Source organism: Amphiprion ocellaris, chromosome 16, assembly GCF_022539595.1.
Source record: "Amphiprion ocellaris isolate individual 3 ecotype Okinawa chromosome 16, ASM2253959v1, whole genome shotgun sequence".
In the NCBI taxonomy this organism is placed as follows: domain Eukaryota; kingdom Metazoa; phylum Chordata; class Actinopteri; family Pomacentridae; genus Amphiprion; species Amphiprion ocellaris.
The window spans coordinates 13002588-13018204 of record NC_072781.1 but is presented as its reverse complement, the minus strand read 5'-3'; the positions used below and the strand labels follow the sequence as shown (position 1 = coordinate 13018204).

At 40.3% G+C, this 15617-nt stretch overlaps 1 protein-coding gene across 28 annotated transcripts in view; it reads left to right on the top strand.

Annotated features, from left to right (window-relative positions):
* The window catches only part of dst (dystonin), a 110445-nt gene that overhangs the window by 50091 nt on the left and 44737 nt on the right, over nt 1–15617 (top strand). For 27 of the 28 annotated variants that reach the window (XM_035944026.2, XM_035944038.2, XM_035944032.2 and 24 more), the window contains 12 exons: nt 440–597; nt 687–865; nt 961–1099; nt 1181–1374; nt 1483–1645; nt 1730–1813; nt 2080–2187; nt 2303–2401; nt 8753–8899; nt 10366–10454; nt 10545–10653; nt 11263–15534. In XM_035944026.2, the coding sequence (XP_035799919.2) occupies nt 440–597; nt 687–865; nt 961–1099; nt 1181–1374; nt 1483–1645; nt 1730–1813; nt 2080–2187; nt 2303–2401; nt 8753–8899; nt 10366–10454; nt 10545–10653; nt 11263–15534 (5741 nt within the window). The remainder of the gene's footprint in view (nt 1–439; nt 598–686; nt 866–960; nt 1100–1180; nt 1375–1482; nt 1646–1729; nt 1814–2079; nt 2188–2302; nt 2402–8752; nt 8900–10365; nt 10455–10544; nt 10654–11262; nt 15535–15617) is intronic. The other variant, XM_035944049.2, reaches the window with a different exon arrangement.

Here is a 15617-nt window from a genome sequence, read left to right as displayed (position 1 = left end):
TAAAATTTAATATTTGGAGAAAATAACACAATGGGTGTGGTGATGTTGCATAGGTCTGTGTAGAAAACATGTGCACATGTATGTGTATGCACAATCATTTGCATATATAACTGGTCCCCTTTTCTAAAATAAGCCCTATTTTTTTCTCAATCATTTTGTATATTTCTCTTTCTTCACCTTGCAACAGGTCTTACTTACAGTGTGGTAATGATGCCCCCTAGAGGTCTATATGTCATTTTCAGTTGAAACTACACAAAAGTTTAAAATTCAAATTGTTTTGTCATATGGTTGCTCTACCTGTCAAATAGTTGTGACTTTAAGATTAAAAGCAAACTTTTACATTTGCTGTTTTAAAAAAAAATACAACAAAACTCGTGTCACAGTTTGAGACAAATTTTATACATCCTTTAATTATATATATTTTTCCCCTGGTATACAGAGGAACACGAGGAGTCAGTGTACAATCATTACATCTCAGAAATACGCAACTTCCGCATGCACCTGGAGGCCCATGAAGAACACCTGATCAGGCAAATCCGCACACCACTGGAAAGAGATGATCTGGAGCAGAGTCTGCAGCGCATCACAGAGCATGAGGTACGCATCTGGGCATCAACAATGATTTTACATGTTCACAAACTTTACTGTTGTAATTTAACCATGATATTCTTAATGTGTTTTTGCAGAAGAAGACAGCAGAGCTGAGTAAGTTGAAGGAGGATCTGGACGTCATGAAGGAGAAGTGTGAGCTGTTCCTCAGACAGGCTGCAGGTTCTCCATCTATACCAACACTTTCCTCTGAACTCACTGTCCTCATCCAGAGCATGAGCCAAGTTTACTCCATGTCTTCCATTTATATGGATAAGTAAGAATCTCCCTTCATTGTCACAAAAATATTTACATAGATATTGGCAATGCTAGAAGTACTAGAACTGAAGGGGTGTTTGCTCTTTTTTGCAGGTTAAAAACAGTGAGTTTAGTGGTGAAGCACAGCCAGAGTGCAGAGGCTCTGGTTAAGGCCTACGAATCCAAACTCTATGAAGAAGATGCCATGAACTCTGACGTCAAATCCATCGAAAATGTCATTTCTACACTTAAGGTAATTCATAATATATTATTTATTTGAATGGAACATTGACAATGTTTTTACTACATTAATAATTCCCCCGTCTGATTATAGCAATGGCGGACAGAGATTGATGAAAGGCAGGAGGTCTTCCATGACATGGAGGATGAGCTACAGAAAGCACGTGTCATCAGTGATCGTATGTTTAAGGCCCACAATGAGCGCGACTTTGATCTCGACTGGCACAAGGAGAAGGCAGATCAGCTGAGTGAGAGATGGCAGAACATTCACTCCCAGATTGATAGCAGGTTAGTGTTTTTTATTTATTTATTTGCATTAAAACCATGACAATAGCAGTATACAAACCTTACAGTATATGTGCACATTGCTCATTGAGGTTATATTGTCAATTTCAGGCTTCGGGACTTGGACGGTATCAGCAAGTCCCTGAAACACTACAGAGACTCCTATGGCAGTCTTGACGAATGGGTGAGAGAAATGGAAGCAGCACAGCTGAAGGCCCAAGAAAACAAACCTGAAGATAGCAAGGCGCTTGCTGAGCTGTTAAACAAACAGAAGGTAGGAGAAGACCTAATTTCCTCACATTAAAACAAAGACATATATTGTAAGTATAAATAAATATTGCAAATGTGTGTTTTTCAGGTTCTTGTTGCTGAAATTGAACAAAAACAGAGCAGAATTGATGAGTGTCAAAAGTACTCTGAGCATTACTCATCTGCCATCAAGGTAAATTACTTTATATTAACTTGTTTCCAACCCATTTTTTTGTTTTTGCACAGTCACAGCTTCAGAATTTGATATGTAAATAATGAAGCATCAGCTCTGTAGGAATATTGCAGGATCTTTGTGATTCTTAAACTTTGTCAGCGATTTTCTGATAAATAGCGAACTGTTGTAGGTAGAAGATTGTGCAGTGATGTAAACAAAAACTAAAATGTTCATTTTGGGGACAACAAAACTTGTAACCTTTCATGTAATACAATCTGTTCTAGGATTATGAACTTCAGCTGATGACATTCAGAGCGATGGTTGACTCCCAACACAAATCTCCTCTGAAGAAACGGAGGATGCAGAGCTCTTCTGATGCCATTCAGCAAGAGGTAAAACTATATTTTCACTTCACTAGCAGAGGAAGTTAGTTGAGTATGAACAGTACCTACTCAGTGACATACTGGGTTACGCTTGTCTAATTTATTTATATGTTCATTTATACAGTTCATGGATCTCCGGACCCGCTACACTGCTCTGGTGACTCTTATGACACAATATGTGAAGTTTGCCAGTGAAACACTGAAGAGAACTGAAGACGAAGAGGTGAGCTGTTCTTTTATTTTTTATTTTTTCCCTCCTTTCTACATTTCAAGTGTTTTGTGCAGCTCATTTTCAGCTGTTGGGGCTATTTGGGTTCCTGATAAAGTAATGCCAGTTTAACTTAGCCTCATTTGCATGGTTACTAGGATTTCTCTTCAGCATCAACATGTTTTACTACCTCTTACAATCGTAAAAATGCCTACAGTATTTTACACCTTATGCACCTGGACTTCTTGCCTGCCTGCCTCCAAGGATCATATCTCTGGTGATATGCATATGGTCAGCTCGTCATGAGTGAAGATAATTTGCTTCATTGCGCGAATGAAGCAAATAAAATGCAGAAAAGCGGTGCATGTCTGCAAGTACGGTAACGCTCTGCTGGTGATGGTGACTTGCTGGGAGGAGATGGCTTTTTTATTCTTTAGCTAAAACTTTTTGTTATGTTGTTTCCACAGTAGTAACAAAAAGAGAACCTCTCCAGGAGTTTGTGTATTGGCACTAACATATTTTCAAACTTATTTGCTAAAAATCAAAAGCGGTGCAGTGATCAAATCAGTGTTTTTGAATTCATTTTAAAATATCTAACATATTACTGATAAATGTGATGTTATGTTCACAGTGTTGAACTTTTCACAATATTTCTTTTTCCTGTTTTATAAAAATAGACTGCTGAAATTGCAAATTTCTGGAGAGATTGCATTTAAATATTAATGCAGTTATTTTTGTATTTTTTAATTAAATGTGAAGCATCGAATGACTTATTCTTTTTTGCATCATACAGAACAGAAAGGCTTTTGAAAGATCAGAAAAAGCAAAATGGACAGAGAGCATGGAGCTTCAAAAAGCTACAGGGGAAGTAGAGATTAGTCAACTTAAGCAGCGGGTCCAGGAACAGGAGGCTTTGCTCACTGAAAGACAAGTACAATTGGAAAAGTTGGAAGGTGAAATAGAAATGCAACAGAAGACGATTGAGGATCTTAACTTTCAGAAATCGCAGCTTGAGCATGATGTTAATCAGTATCGCACTAAGTTAGAGATAGCGGTTAAAGACAAAGCTGCCAGTGAGCAGGAGTTAAAGCAGACAAAGCTGTTTATTGAGCAGTCAGAGGCCAATTGGTCTTTGACTCAGAAGAAACTAGACAACCTGTTGAAGAAAACAAATGATGAGCAAGTTCTTAATACGAAGAGTCCCAAACTCAAAAAAATAAATGTGGAGGAAGTTGACAGCAAAACTGAGGAGGAGCTGGAAAGTCAAATCCAGGCCAAAAAGAATGATGTGGCTCAGCAGCCTTTAGTGTCAGACAGCCAGGCAGCAGTCGACAGCAAGCCCAAGTCATCTGCAGACAGCATGATGGTGGATGTACTGCAGCAGAAATTAGAGGAGCTGGTCCTGGTCCAGAAAAAAGCAGAAATGGCTGAGGAGAAAGCACAAAGTTACAAAAAGCTGTTGGATGACAGCAATAACAGACTGAAGAAACTTCAGGTGGACATGGAAACTGAAAGGGTCCACATGAGGCAGAAATCAGAGGATCTCCAGCAGGAGATACAGAACATGAAGAAATCCATCAATGACCTTCAAGAAGAAATCAGATCGCTCCAGAGAGCAAAGGCCTCATTGGAACAAACCGCTTTCTTCCAAAGCACTGAAGTTGAAGGCCTTAAAGAAAAACTAAAGATCACCCAAGGAGAGCTACAAAAGAGAAGCTCTATTGAGCAGGAAAACAGTTACAAGATTAACAGTTTAGAGGAAGAGATAACTTCCAAACAGACCGTAATAGATCAGCTGAAGTCGAAATGCAGTGAGCTGGCAAGGATAAATGTCTCATCTGACAGTGACATCAGAGGTCTTCAGGTCCAAACAGAGACATTAGAAAAAGAGAGATCAGTTTCTGAACAAAAGATCAAGTCCTTAAAGAGAGAGATAGAGAGCTGGAAGCAGCAACTGCATACAGCCACAGAAGAAAACATGTTTGTAAAAAGATCTGAGCAGGCAATGCAGCACAAATGTAAAAACCTTGAAGCAGAACTCCAGAAGAATGATTTAGCTGTTAAACAACTGCAGAACAAAATAGATGAGTTAAAACAGATAAATATGGAGATGGAAGAGAATCTGAAGAATGTGAGAGCTAAACTTGATAAGGTCATGATGGAAATTAACAGCAAGGATCAGCAAATTCAAATTTTCAAGTCTCAGGTAGAGAGCAGCAAATCACAGGTCCGAATTATTGAGGAGGAGCTCAATAAGAAATCTCAGACCTCCCATGACCTTCAGATTCAACTGCAGGATTACAATGAGGAGGTAAAGAAAACAGCTGAACTGCAGCAGAAAATCAAAACCCTCAATTCCAATATTACCAATTATGTGACAGAAATGACAACTCTGAAATTAGAACTGAAGTCAATGTTTGCTGAGAAAAATGTAGCGACTCAAAAACTCCAAATGCAACAAGTTGAAATCAGTGATTTAAAAGCAACGCTGAATCAAAAAAATGCAGAGCTGCAAAGAGAATCTTCTGAGAGTCAGAAACATCTCAGTAAAGTCAAAGCATTAGAGGATGAGCTTTTCCAGCATAAGCATAGTATTAAAGGGTTAACTAGCTGCTCAGAGAAGATCACAGAAAACCTTAAGCAGGAAATCTTCACGCTTCAGAACGACAGGAGAGCAACAGAAAGGAACGTAGAGAACTTGAATATGAAACTTTCAGAACTAAGCTCTTCTTTACAGAGATCAAAAGATGAACTGAATATAGAAACCAAAGAAAAACATTTAAAAGAATCCAAAATAATGCAGCTAGAGGCTGAGCTTCAGAGAAATAAAGTATCTATGAAAGAAGTGATGTGTAGTTCTGACAAATCCCAATCAAATCTACAACAAGAGAAGGCGATCCTAAAGAGAGAGAAGGCTGAGGCACTAGAGAAAATTATCTCGCTGGGTTCTGAAGTCAGAGTCCTGAAAGATAGGCTGCAACGTGCCCAAACAGAAGCTGAGCATAAGCAAAAAGAGAACTCAGTTCTTCAGCTGAAGTCCCAGCAGATGGAAGAGCAACTGGAGAAGTGCAAGAAAATGCTGGAGGAATTAAAGAGCAAACTGGAACTTCAGAAAGATGGCTATGAGAGGCAGCTCTTGCTAGTGCAGACAGAGATAGAGAAAAAACTTATTCTACTGCAGTCTCAAGTCACAAATACAAGTGAGAAATCCAACCAGCAGTCACACAATGCAGATCTAGCAGAGATGTTTAACAAGTATTTCAAACAAGATGTGAAACAGCTTAGAACAGTCCATCAAACCACAGTGGAGTCAAGGCTGCAAACGGAACAACTGCTGCAACTGCAGATCAAAATGGACAAACTGCAGCAAGAGAGAACAAAACTCATGCAGGACTTGTCAAAAGCAAAATCCGAAATCGCCCAGCTTGAGGAAGATAAAATAAAACTAATCTCAAAAGTCAGTGCATTACAGAGCGTCTGCAATGAACAAACAAAGGAATCAACAACGATTGAAAAGCAGTTATCGGATAGTGAAAGGAAGCTGGCTCTGAAAGAAAATGAGGCAAGATCTCTTCGGGAACAATTAGAATCATACATCAGGCAGGTTCAAAGTCTTCAGGAAAAGCTTTTGAGACTCGAAGTGAAAGTTTCTGAAACTAGTCATCAGTATGTGAAAGAGAACAAAGCTGATTTATCGAAGACAGACGTTACCATGATGCAGAAGACTGCATCCTCAAATGAAGCTGCAAAACGCAACACGGAGGACAAAATTCTCAAAATGAAAGATTCCTCAGAGGTATGGATGAAGTGATTTCAGCATTACTGCTGTATAATATTTTTCTTCACTTATACAGTATATTTAAATATAATACATTGTGATTGTTTATAGCTTACTATTTATTATATCTATTTAGAAATTGTAGCTCTAAACGTAAATTGTAGTCATAACTTACAAGTTCTCCCAATGTCACATCTACAGATGGCAACAATGGGCAAAGAAAACATTCTTGAAGAAATTAAACAAGTCAAACAAGACAAAACAGAAGTCCTTCACAGACAAAGCTTTCAACACGACTCACCAACAAAGAAAACATTGAATAACTCTTCTCATCAAACCCCCACCCTCGTACAAAAAGACGTCCGAAATGTGACTTACCAGAGTTATGTTAAATCTGATTTGCCCGGCAGTGTGACAGCACGTGGATACATGGCTCTGTGTGGACAAACAGACCAGTCGAAACCCAATGAAACTAACACCAGTAAGACCAGAAGGTATCAAATCACAGAAATCTGTGAAACAATAAACACATCAGAGAAGAGTACAACAGACCATGATGGAAAACTAAATGTGACATATTCATCTTCCCAAAAGCTTCCAGAACTTAAAGGGACTACAGATATTCAGTACTTGATCAGGTTTAGGCTCTTGGATGAAGAGGTTTTGCAAAAGTTAGAGATGGGCCTCATCACAGTGGAGCAGGTGCAAGCATCACTTGCCCAGTACATCGGCAAACCCACTGCTATTGCTGGAGTTTATGTGGAGTCCAGCAAGAAAAAGATATCCTTCCTAGAGGCTGCTGAAAAGGGCTTCCTAGCAAAGACGTATGCAGTCGAGTTTCTGGAGGCTCAGGCTGCAACAGGAACCCTGACAGATCTGACCACGGGACAAACGCACTCCGTTACTGAGGCACTAGAGAGAGGTATCATAGACAAAAGCCTGAAAGATAAACTGCTGGAGGCTGAGAAAGCCATTAGTGGCTACATCCATAAGGGCAAACAACTGTCTGTGTTTCAGGCAATGGAGGAGAGAGTTCTCGATAGATACAAAGGCAAGAGGATCCTTGAAGTCCAGGTTGCTACTGGAGGCCTGACAAACCCAGAGATTGGTGTCAGGGTGCCTGTTGGTCTTGCTGTTGAACAGGGTCTTTTGAACAAAGACATTCTACAGAGTCTGTACGATCCAGTCAGTAACCCCAAAGGTTTCCACAACCCTGACACTGGACAGAAAGCATACTACTCTGAAATCCTCAAGACATGCTTGTACGACATTGACAGTGGCGTGTTCCTCTTTCCATTTGGCGAGAGACACATAACAAGCACATCTCCAGTGAGTTCTCATAGAGTGTCAGTTGTCAACAGCAGTTGTGGCACCGAAATGTCAGCATACGAAGCATTCAAGGGGAAACACATCGACAGGAAGACGTATCTGTTTCTGTCACAGCAGGAAAGCAACTGGCAGGAAAAGTCCACAGTGGACCAAAGTGGAACCCAGCTTCACGTCATCACTGATGTCAAAAGTGGCCGACAACTTTGCCTAGAGTCTGCTTTAAGCCAGAGGTTTCTTGAGTCGTCTGAGCTTGAAAACTATCGCGGCGGTCTTCTTAGTATCTATGAGATTGTGGACATCATATTTTCCAGGATGGTTGTTGTGGAAGATGTTAACAGCCCCATTGCTGGTTTCTGGGACACCACTCAGAAGAAGAGGCTCTCAATTCTTCAGGGTTTTCAACAGGGCTTCACTGATAGAGCCACTGCTTTGAGACTGTTAGAGGCTCAGGCCTGCACTGGAGGTATTTGTATCCCCTCCTCTGGGGAGAAAGTTAGTCTCTCCGAGGCTCTCAGAAGAGGTCTTTTAGATGAGACATTGAATCAGCAGCTCCAACAGTTTGAGCAGGCATTTAATGGCATTATTCACCCAAAGACTGCAAAGACTTTGTCTGTACCCCAGGCAGTTCAGGAAAATCTCTTCCCAAAGGAAGCTGGTTTTCGCTGTATTGAGTTCCAGCTTCTGACCGGAGGACTGATAAATCCTGACACTCATGATAGAGTCTCACTTGAAGAAGTCATTCAGAGCGGCCTTGTTGACAAAGTTACCGCTGCCATACTCAAAGATGAGAAGTTCCAGACCAAAAGCCTCACTTGTCCAAAGACCAAGAGAAGAATCACGTTCAGAGAGGCACTTGAAAGAAGCGTGTACGACTGCCACACTGGATTGAGGTTACTGGAGGCTGCAAAAATTCATGGTTATGGAGCCAAATCAACATTTCACTATGTTTGGGCATATAAATAAACATTTGTGAATATATGGGTGTGCATAGCATAAAAACAAAACCTGCAAAAAGAAATTCCTTCGGTTTTGTTTGGCTATCACATTACCTTCACTTACCTGTTTGATTTTTTTGGTTCACACATATTTGTATACTGTGGTTGATGCAACTAACAATGTTTTTTCAGTTTGGGTGGTATTACCCTGATTGTCAATGTATCGACGCACCGATCTTGTGTGTTTTTTGCTTGTTTTTGGGTTGTTGTTTTTTTGCAGAAAAGTTAACAATCTTGTCAACAATCCATCTGTTTTAATTCTAGAGATCTGTTGATGAGGAGAAGAGAGAACATGGTGATAAAGTTAGCAAACTATTGCAGTGGATGTCCAATGTGAAACAGACCGTGAGCAATGATGGGAATGCTCTGAAAGATAGTAATGCCAACACAGATGCTTCTAATAAGCCCCAGGTAAAGGTTGTGTATGTGTTTGGTATATACAGTTTTTTTTAAGACTGTTTTCACACGAAATAATACTTTGGTTTAATGGTTGAGAGTATTTTTATGATCAATATGATATCACAGGCCTCTGCTGTCATAGTGTATGATTTCTAATAAAAGCACACTATCCAATTTCGGATTCATTCAGTCCATATATGTTTTTCTTCAGGCAGTGGTTGTAATTACTTTACTCAACTTACAAAGACATGGTTAATATTATGTAAATGTAATTATGTAATTCATCATGTTCTTTGCTCTGTTAGTCACCTTCAACTGATTCAATAACAATAAATGTAGACGTTGCACAAGCACTCATATGTCAGATTAATTACATAAACCCTACAGATTATTAAAATATTAAAACACATTTCGCATGTTTCCATGTACCCCCAAGGTAACATGCAGTTTAGTTTACGCATGGCCCAAAACTGACATTACTCACTTTAAATATGTATGATATTTGAAATATGACAAGCAGTGTATTGTAATATGTAACTAACTGGGGTTGAATGAGAAGCTCAGAAGCAAATTGGTGATCTTTAGAGAAATATTTTAATCGATCTTCTGTACTAGAATAGAAAAGAGCATAAAGGAACACATTAAAGGACACATGTACTATGGTCACTTGCCAATATTTTAACATTCAGTGCTCCAACATATTTAAAGTATCACTGTTTATGTTTAGGTGACTTAAATTATGATCAGTAAATGAAGTTGAGCTAAATTATGTAGAAATACAACAGAATTTTCACTTAGTCCATTCACTCAATGTATGCAATCAGTAAGTCATTTTTTTCATTCATGCCACAAGTAAAATGTACAAACATAAATGTTTTTTATCAGTATTTTTATTTTATTTTATTCTTAACTTACCTGTGCACAATAATTATTATTAGAATTGTAAAAGTGACAGCTTTGGAGTTCCTGCTTTATTTTGTCAGTTCTTTTTTTTAAATCCCACAAAGTATTTCTAATTCTGTCCCTCCATGTCAAGCAGCAAAAATGTATGAACAAAATTCTCTCAAAGATAACAATAATACAAATTATGGCCTCAAAAAGGATCATAGAGTTGAATCAAGTAATTTTTAAAGCATTCTAAACAAAAATACAATATAATAGTTTGCCAATTTAACATTTTAGTTTGTCAAAGTTAATATTTATTGCATCATTATTCTATTGGAATACAATATTTTGTGCAGGATTTTGCTTATTTTTTCCAGTCATTCACTTCATTTACTGATTGTCATATGTTACATAAATAAATCACGACAGCTTTTAAAATATTGCGCTTGTGTGCATGTGTATTTGTGACCTTTGTATCCCTGTGATCATGCTGGTGACGGAAATATTGTACGGCTACTCAAAGAGCAATCACACAAAAGCAGAGCCATTGTGCTAAATGTGAAGCATTAATATGTCATTTATTGGTGTTCTAGGTGTCAGTCGAGGAAATGGTCACGAAAAAAGAACAAATTGCAGAAGCACTGAGGGCCACACAAATGATGCTGAACAAACACAGTGATAAGTAAGTCACACCACTGGGTCCAGCATATGAAAGGCTTTCTCCTCTGTTAAAACTCTGAGCTGCATTATTTGCATTATTTTTGTTTTACAGAATGACTGAAGAAGAACGAGAAAAAGCCCAGGAGCAGCTCAAGGAGCTCAGTCAAGCCTACAGCGAAATCTCCCAGCAGTGTTCAGACCAGACAACCTCTGCAGAAGAGGTTGGATACAAAGCTGTGTTTTTACTGACTGAAATGCACTTGTGTCTTATGATGTGTCAGAAAACAGCACCACCTGATGTTCAGTTGCATGCCTAACCATTGCCCTCTTTTCCCTGATACAGTGTGAGCAGTTTTCTCTTGCTTCTCTCATGTCGTTTTCTTATACTGAATTATTAGGAGCAGAAAATGAGATTGAAGCCCAAAGAACCTGAGTATGCTGTAAACATGCTTAACTGCACCCAGCTTTGGTCTGATATTCCACTTTATCAATGTGCTTGAGCTCTTTTAGAGTTCACTAGGATAACAGATATGATGTGCAACCTTACAGTATTCAATGTGACTAACTACACTCTTTTTGCAAGAGGCTGGATGCTGTGTCCCCAGCTGCATGTTAGCTTGTATTCATGTGTTGTCTGTCACTCTCCTGTTGCAAACCTGTTGCAGTTTTGCTCTTGTGCACATGATGTTATAACATGCCCATGTTTGTGTGGTGGTGAGTATAGATTTTGTCTTGCTTTTGAATATTGTAATTGCAAATTTGACATAGAGAATACAATTTTTGAAATCAAAAGGCCGTTTAGTAACTTGTTATGCTTTCATTTTCTGCAGGACTTTAAAACCACTGACTGGCCTGTGGCTGGAGCCATGAGTGGCCTAGCTGATCAGTTGCCTTGGTTCACTCTCCCAGAAGGCCACATGTCCTCCAGCCTCTCTCAGTCTGAGCCCCATGTCCCTCTGGACTGGGATGATGATGCTCTCAAGCAAGATCCCATGTATAAAAGCACACTAAAGCACTTGCCAAAGTTGAATGAGGCACACAAATGCATACAAAGCTCCCAGGTCTCCTCTGTGTCGCTGTCTGACATAGTAGCTGCAAGGGAAGGTTCCATGTGTGGGGAAGATCTGATCCTCAAGATAATAGAGGTCGATCAAGTAGGTGATGGAGTGAAGGTGGGCTACACAGGGGACGCACTGAACCTAGAGGAGGCCTTTCAGAGTGGTTTAATTCCTGCTTCTGTCTATGTAAAGCTTCTTGAGAGGCAAAAGTCCTCTCAGAATATAATGAATCCTGAAGAGGTTGAACCTAGTGAGGTTAATACACTGATATCAAACTGTCTCAGCAGAAATAAATTACTCCCACCAGAGAGGAATATTAACACTCTGAGGTCTGCTTATGATGACTTAGGTGATCAGGAGATAATGCCAAAGCTGTTAGGTGCTGGGGTGGATGTAGGGGGCCCCACAGAAGGTCAAAATGTGTCAGAGGGTGTTGGGAACCTCTCAAATAATGATGGGCTGATGGTGGATGCAGCCATCCAGTGTGATTTGATGAGCTCCAGCAGCACCCTCATTGTGCTGGGAAATCAACAGCAGTTTATGGGACTTGTGTTGCCTCACTCTGGAGAAACCCAAACTGTGTCCACCTCATTCCAGTATGATCAACAAAGCACCTCCAATGAGTTTACCAGCAGACTGTTCAGTAATCGGAGTAAAATAGCAGCCTTTTACATTCCACAGAATTCAGAGGTGATAGATATAAACTCTGCTGTTGAAAATGGTTTGATTGACAGTTACACAGCAGAGGTTCTGAGATCTATAGAGATTCCTGATGTGTTTCCAGATGTTGATCACTTAAATGAGAAGTTCTCATCCTGGCTTATATATAAAAAACTCACGGTTGATGGGTGGAATCATGCTGCAGATGCTTCAGAGGTGAACATCCCCTCTCCTGAAGAGGCAAAGCAGTTATTTATCTCATACCTGATGATGAACAGTTACATTGATCCACAGTCAGCTCAGAGGGTCTTGATACTCGATAGTCAGTTAACTAAAATGGCTGAAGTTTTTCTTGAATGCCAGATTATTTCTCAAAACACTGACCAAAATTTGACCTGTCTGACTTTAAATAATCTTCCAGAAAAGGAAGATTTAGAGATATCACTGCACATAGATGAGGAAACAGAGGAGTTAATGAAAAACACACAACATGATCCTCATGATTTTGTTTCCACGGTCAGTGGGAGAATTACCTTTGATGAGAACACACAGCACACATTTAAGCCTCAAAATTTTGCTTCCTCTGAGAGGGGAAGAATTAGCTTTGATGAAAACACACCACACACATTTGAGCCTCAAAATTTGGTTTCCTCTGACAATGGAAAAATTAGCTTTAATGAATTATCACATGTAAATGACAAGGCTCTAGGTAATGGTATTGACATTGATACTACAGAGCCAGTTGAAATGGAGGAAAACATTTTTCAAAACAGCACAAGCTGGACAAAACCCAATGAATCTGAAGGAGGAATTTGTGGAGATAGTTTACAAACCGATGATGGACTTGCTGTTAGTGGAGGTCATGATGTTCCAGCCTCTCTAGAGATGTCAGTCCCTCCTACATTATGTTCTGTGAACAGCAGCAACATTGGCTCACTATCCAGCATGCTTGACCCTGAGTCTACAGTGAGATCTTGCCATCAGATAGTACTACACAACAACTCTGAGTCACTATTTAGTGACTCAGGAAATGTCGATGTTGAACAAGCAGAGCTTTTACGCTCTGATAGCTGGGTGGAGGGTGAAAATGAAGCAGGCATTAAACTTCTAAAAGCCCATATGGAGGAAGGGGGTATTTTAGATGTCCCCTATGAGCTGGACGATGCTCTTAATGAAGGATTGCTAGATGTGGAGACAGTACTAGAGCTGCACAACCAACAATCAGATGAAGAAATAGCAGTTGTGGGAGATGAGGAAAGCACTTTGTTTGTTCTAAAAGAGACAGTGTCAAACATATATCAAACAGAGCAAGAGAGCTTTTTGAGCTCTGATTGCTACATTAGTATCACTGAATCATTGCAGTTTGGATTAGATAAAGATGAGCAAGTTGACTTAGATACCAACTCCAGCATTTACTCAGAAGAAGACTACTTTCACTCCATCTCTGATGCTCATAATCTGGGTTTAATTAATATGAATGAAGACATGCAGGAGAGGAAGGTGGTTGTCATGGTGCTAGATTTACCCAATGAGGAGGCCAACAATGCAGAGATTGAGGATGAAAATAGAAGTATAGACGTAGACAGTGAGATGAGCGCCAATGCAGAAACGATGAGTAACTATGCTCACCACTCCCTTCTCTCAGACAGTGGTCACGAGCCTCCGATGATCTCACCCTCGTTGCAGAGTCAGGTTACTGCAGAGCGCATTCATGACTCAGACAAATTGCCTTTACTGGCTGAAGACAGCGAGTCACGGGGTCTAATCAATAACCAGCCGACAGGTGGAGCTGATGGATCCAGCGTTGTGATAGAAAACGCTGCTTCGGTTATCCAGTCACGTCCGTCTAGTCTGAGTGACAGAACCACCAGCATTGATACTGATCCCGAGAGCCAGATTCAATCTGCCACTTCTACTTATCCCTCTGATAAATCTGACAGCCAGCCTGTCAGTAATGATTTTTGCAGTGCTGGATATGATGCCCAGGTGGGAAATCAAGCACAGAATGAGAGTGAATTAGATGTGGCCTTTTCATACTGTAATGTGCTGTCTGTGGAGACTAGAATGGAAAATGAGAATGCTTCTCAGTCTCCTCTGGACACTGAGGCAGCTCTGAGTACTGATTACTCATCACCCAGTGGTTTGGTTGAAAGTGCAATCATCTCTGCTCCCAGTGGTAACAGTCACTATGAGAAAAACGGTGCAGAAGACGGCGACAGAATCGTATTACCTCAGCAAACAGCGCTTCATTCAGAAAGTGATTTTAGTGTTGAATCTGAACCCAGCAGCTTTCAAAATAGTCAGATCCAGAGTGTACTTGTTTATGAAATACCTTCACAACTACTGAACTCTTCCTCTCAGTCACCTGTTGTTTCCAATACAACATCCACTGTCAATCACAGCAGCTGTTCTACTGAAGATTCAGTCGTGACCAGTAATGATTTTTTAGAATCAGAGCACACTGGTGCAGATGATGTTGAGTTATGCACAGGGAGGTTTTCCCCAGAGAGGCAACGTATTCAGATCAGTGATCCTGAGCAGATCTCCGTATTAAGCAAGGAGAAAGAAAATGCACATGTTGGTGGTCTTGTCTCCTGTTTAAGTCCAGCTTCTGCATTATCAGACAATAATCTGACACAGTCTGAAGCTAGAATGGGAGAAGGGTTAAGCTCTGATACTCAGACAGCGACAGAAAGATTAGATGTATGTGTTTCAGAGCATCCCCTTGCAGTTACTGATTTCCTGTCAGACAGCTGCATGACATCAGCTTCCCCTTCAGCTCCATCTGTGTTTTCTGATCCTGTAAAAACTCACGAGGATGTCCAAGGGGAAATAATTACAAAGAGTACCATTGTCAGTGATTGGCAAAAGACACAAACTCAAGACACTGAAAGCACTTCTGCATTAGCTCAGAATAATCTGCAGTCTTTAGATGAAGGCGGTTTTCAGGAGAGTGGCCCACCTACTGGACTCACAAAGAGCAGTCACCCAGGTTCTCTCATGGATTTACTGAACCAAAACACCCTCAGTTTGAACAATAAAGACACAGGAATCTCAGAGCTGATGTATCAAGAAGAAAAAGAAAGTGACAAGTCGGAACAGTTTGATGCTCCAAATATCCAGATGCAGCTGCTGCAAGTTTTTAAGACTGTTTCCTCAAGCCAAGACCTCTCAGTGCTTCAGGAAATGATGGACACTCTGAGCAGCGCTCTAGGGGTCAACTCCCTGGAGGACAGACGACATACACTGGAGAGCATCAAGGAGGAAAGCTCAGAGGGAGAGGATGAGGATTCAGCAGAAGATGAGCCGGGTCAAACTCGCCGACCATCTGCTCAGGTGTCTGTCGGCTCAGATGTCTGCAAAGTGGAGAAAGTCAAAAAGAAGGTAAAGTTGTTTTTTTCTGCGTAAAGCTTGAGGCATCCCTTAGTTTTAGTGACGTAAGTAACATCCGCTCCACTTCTTGGTGT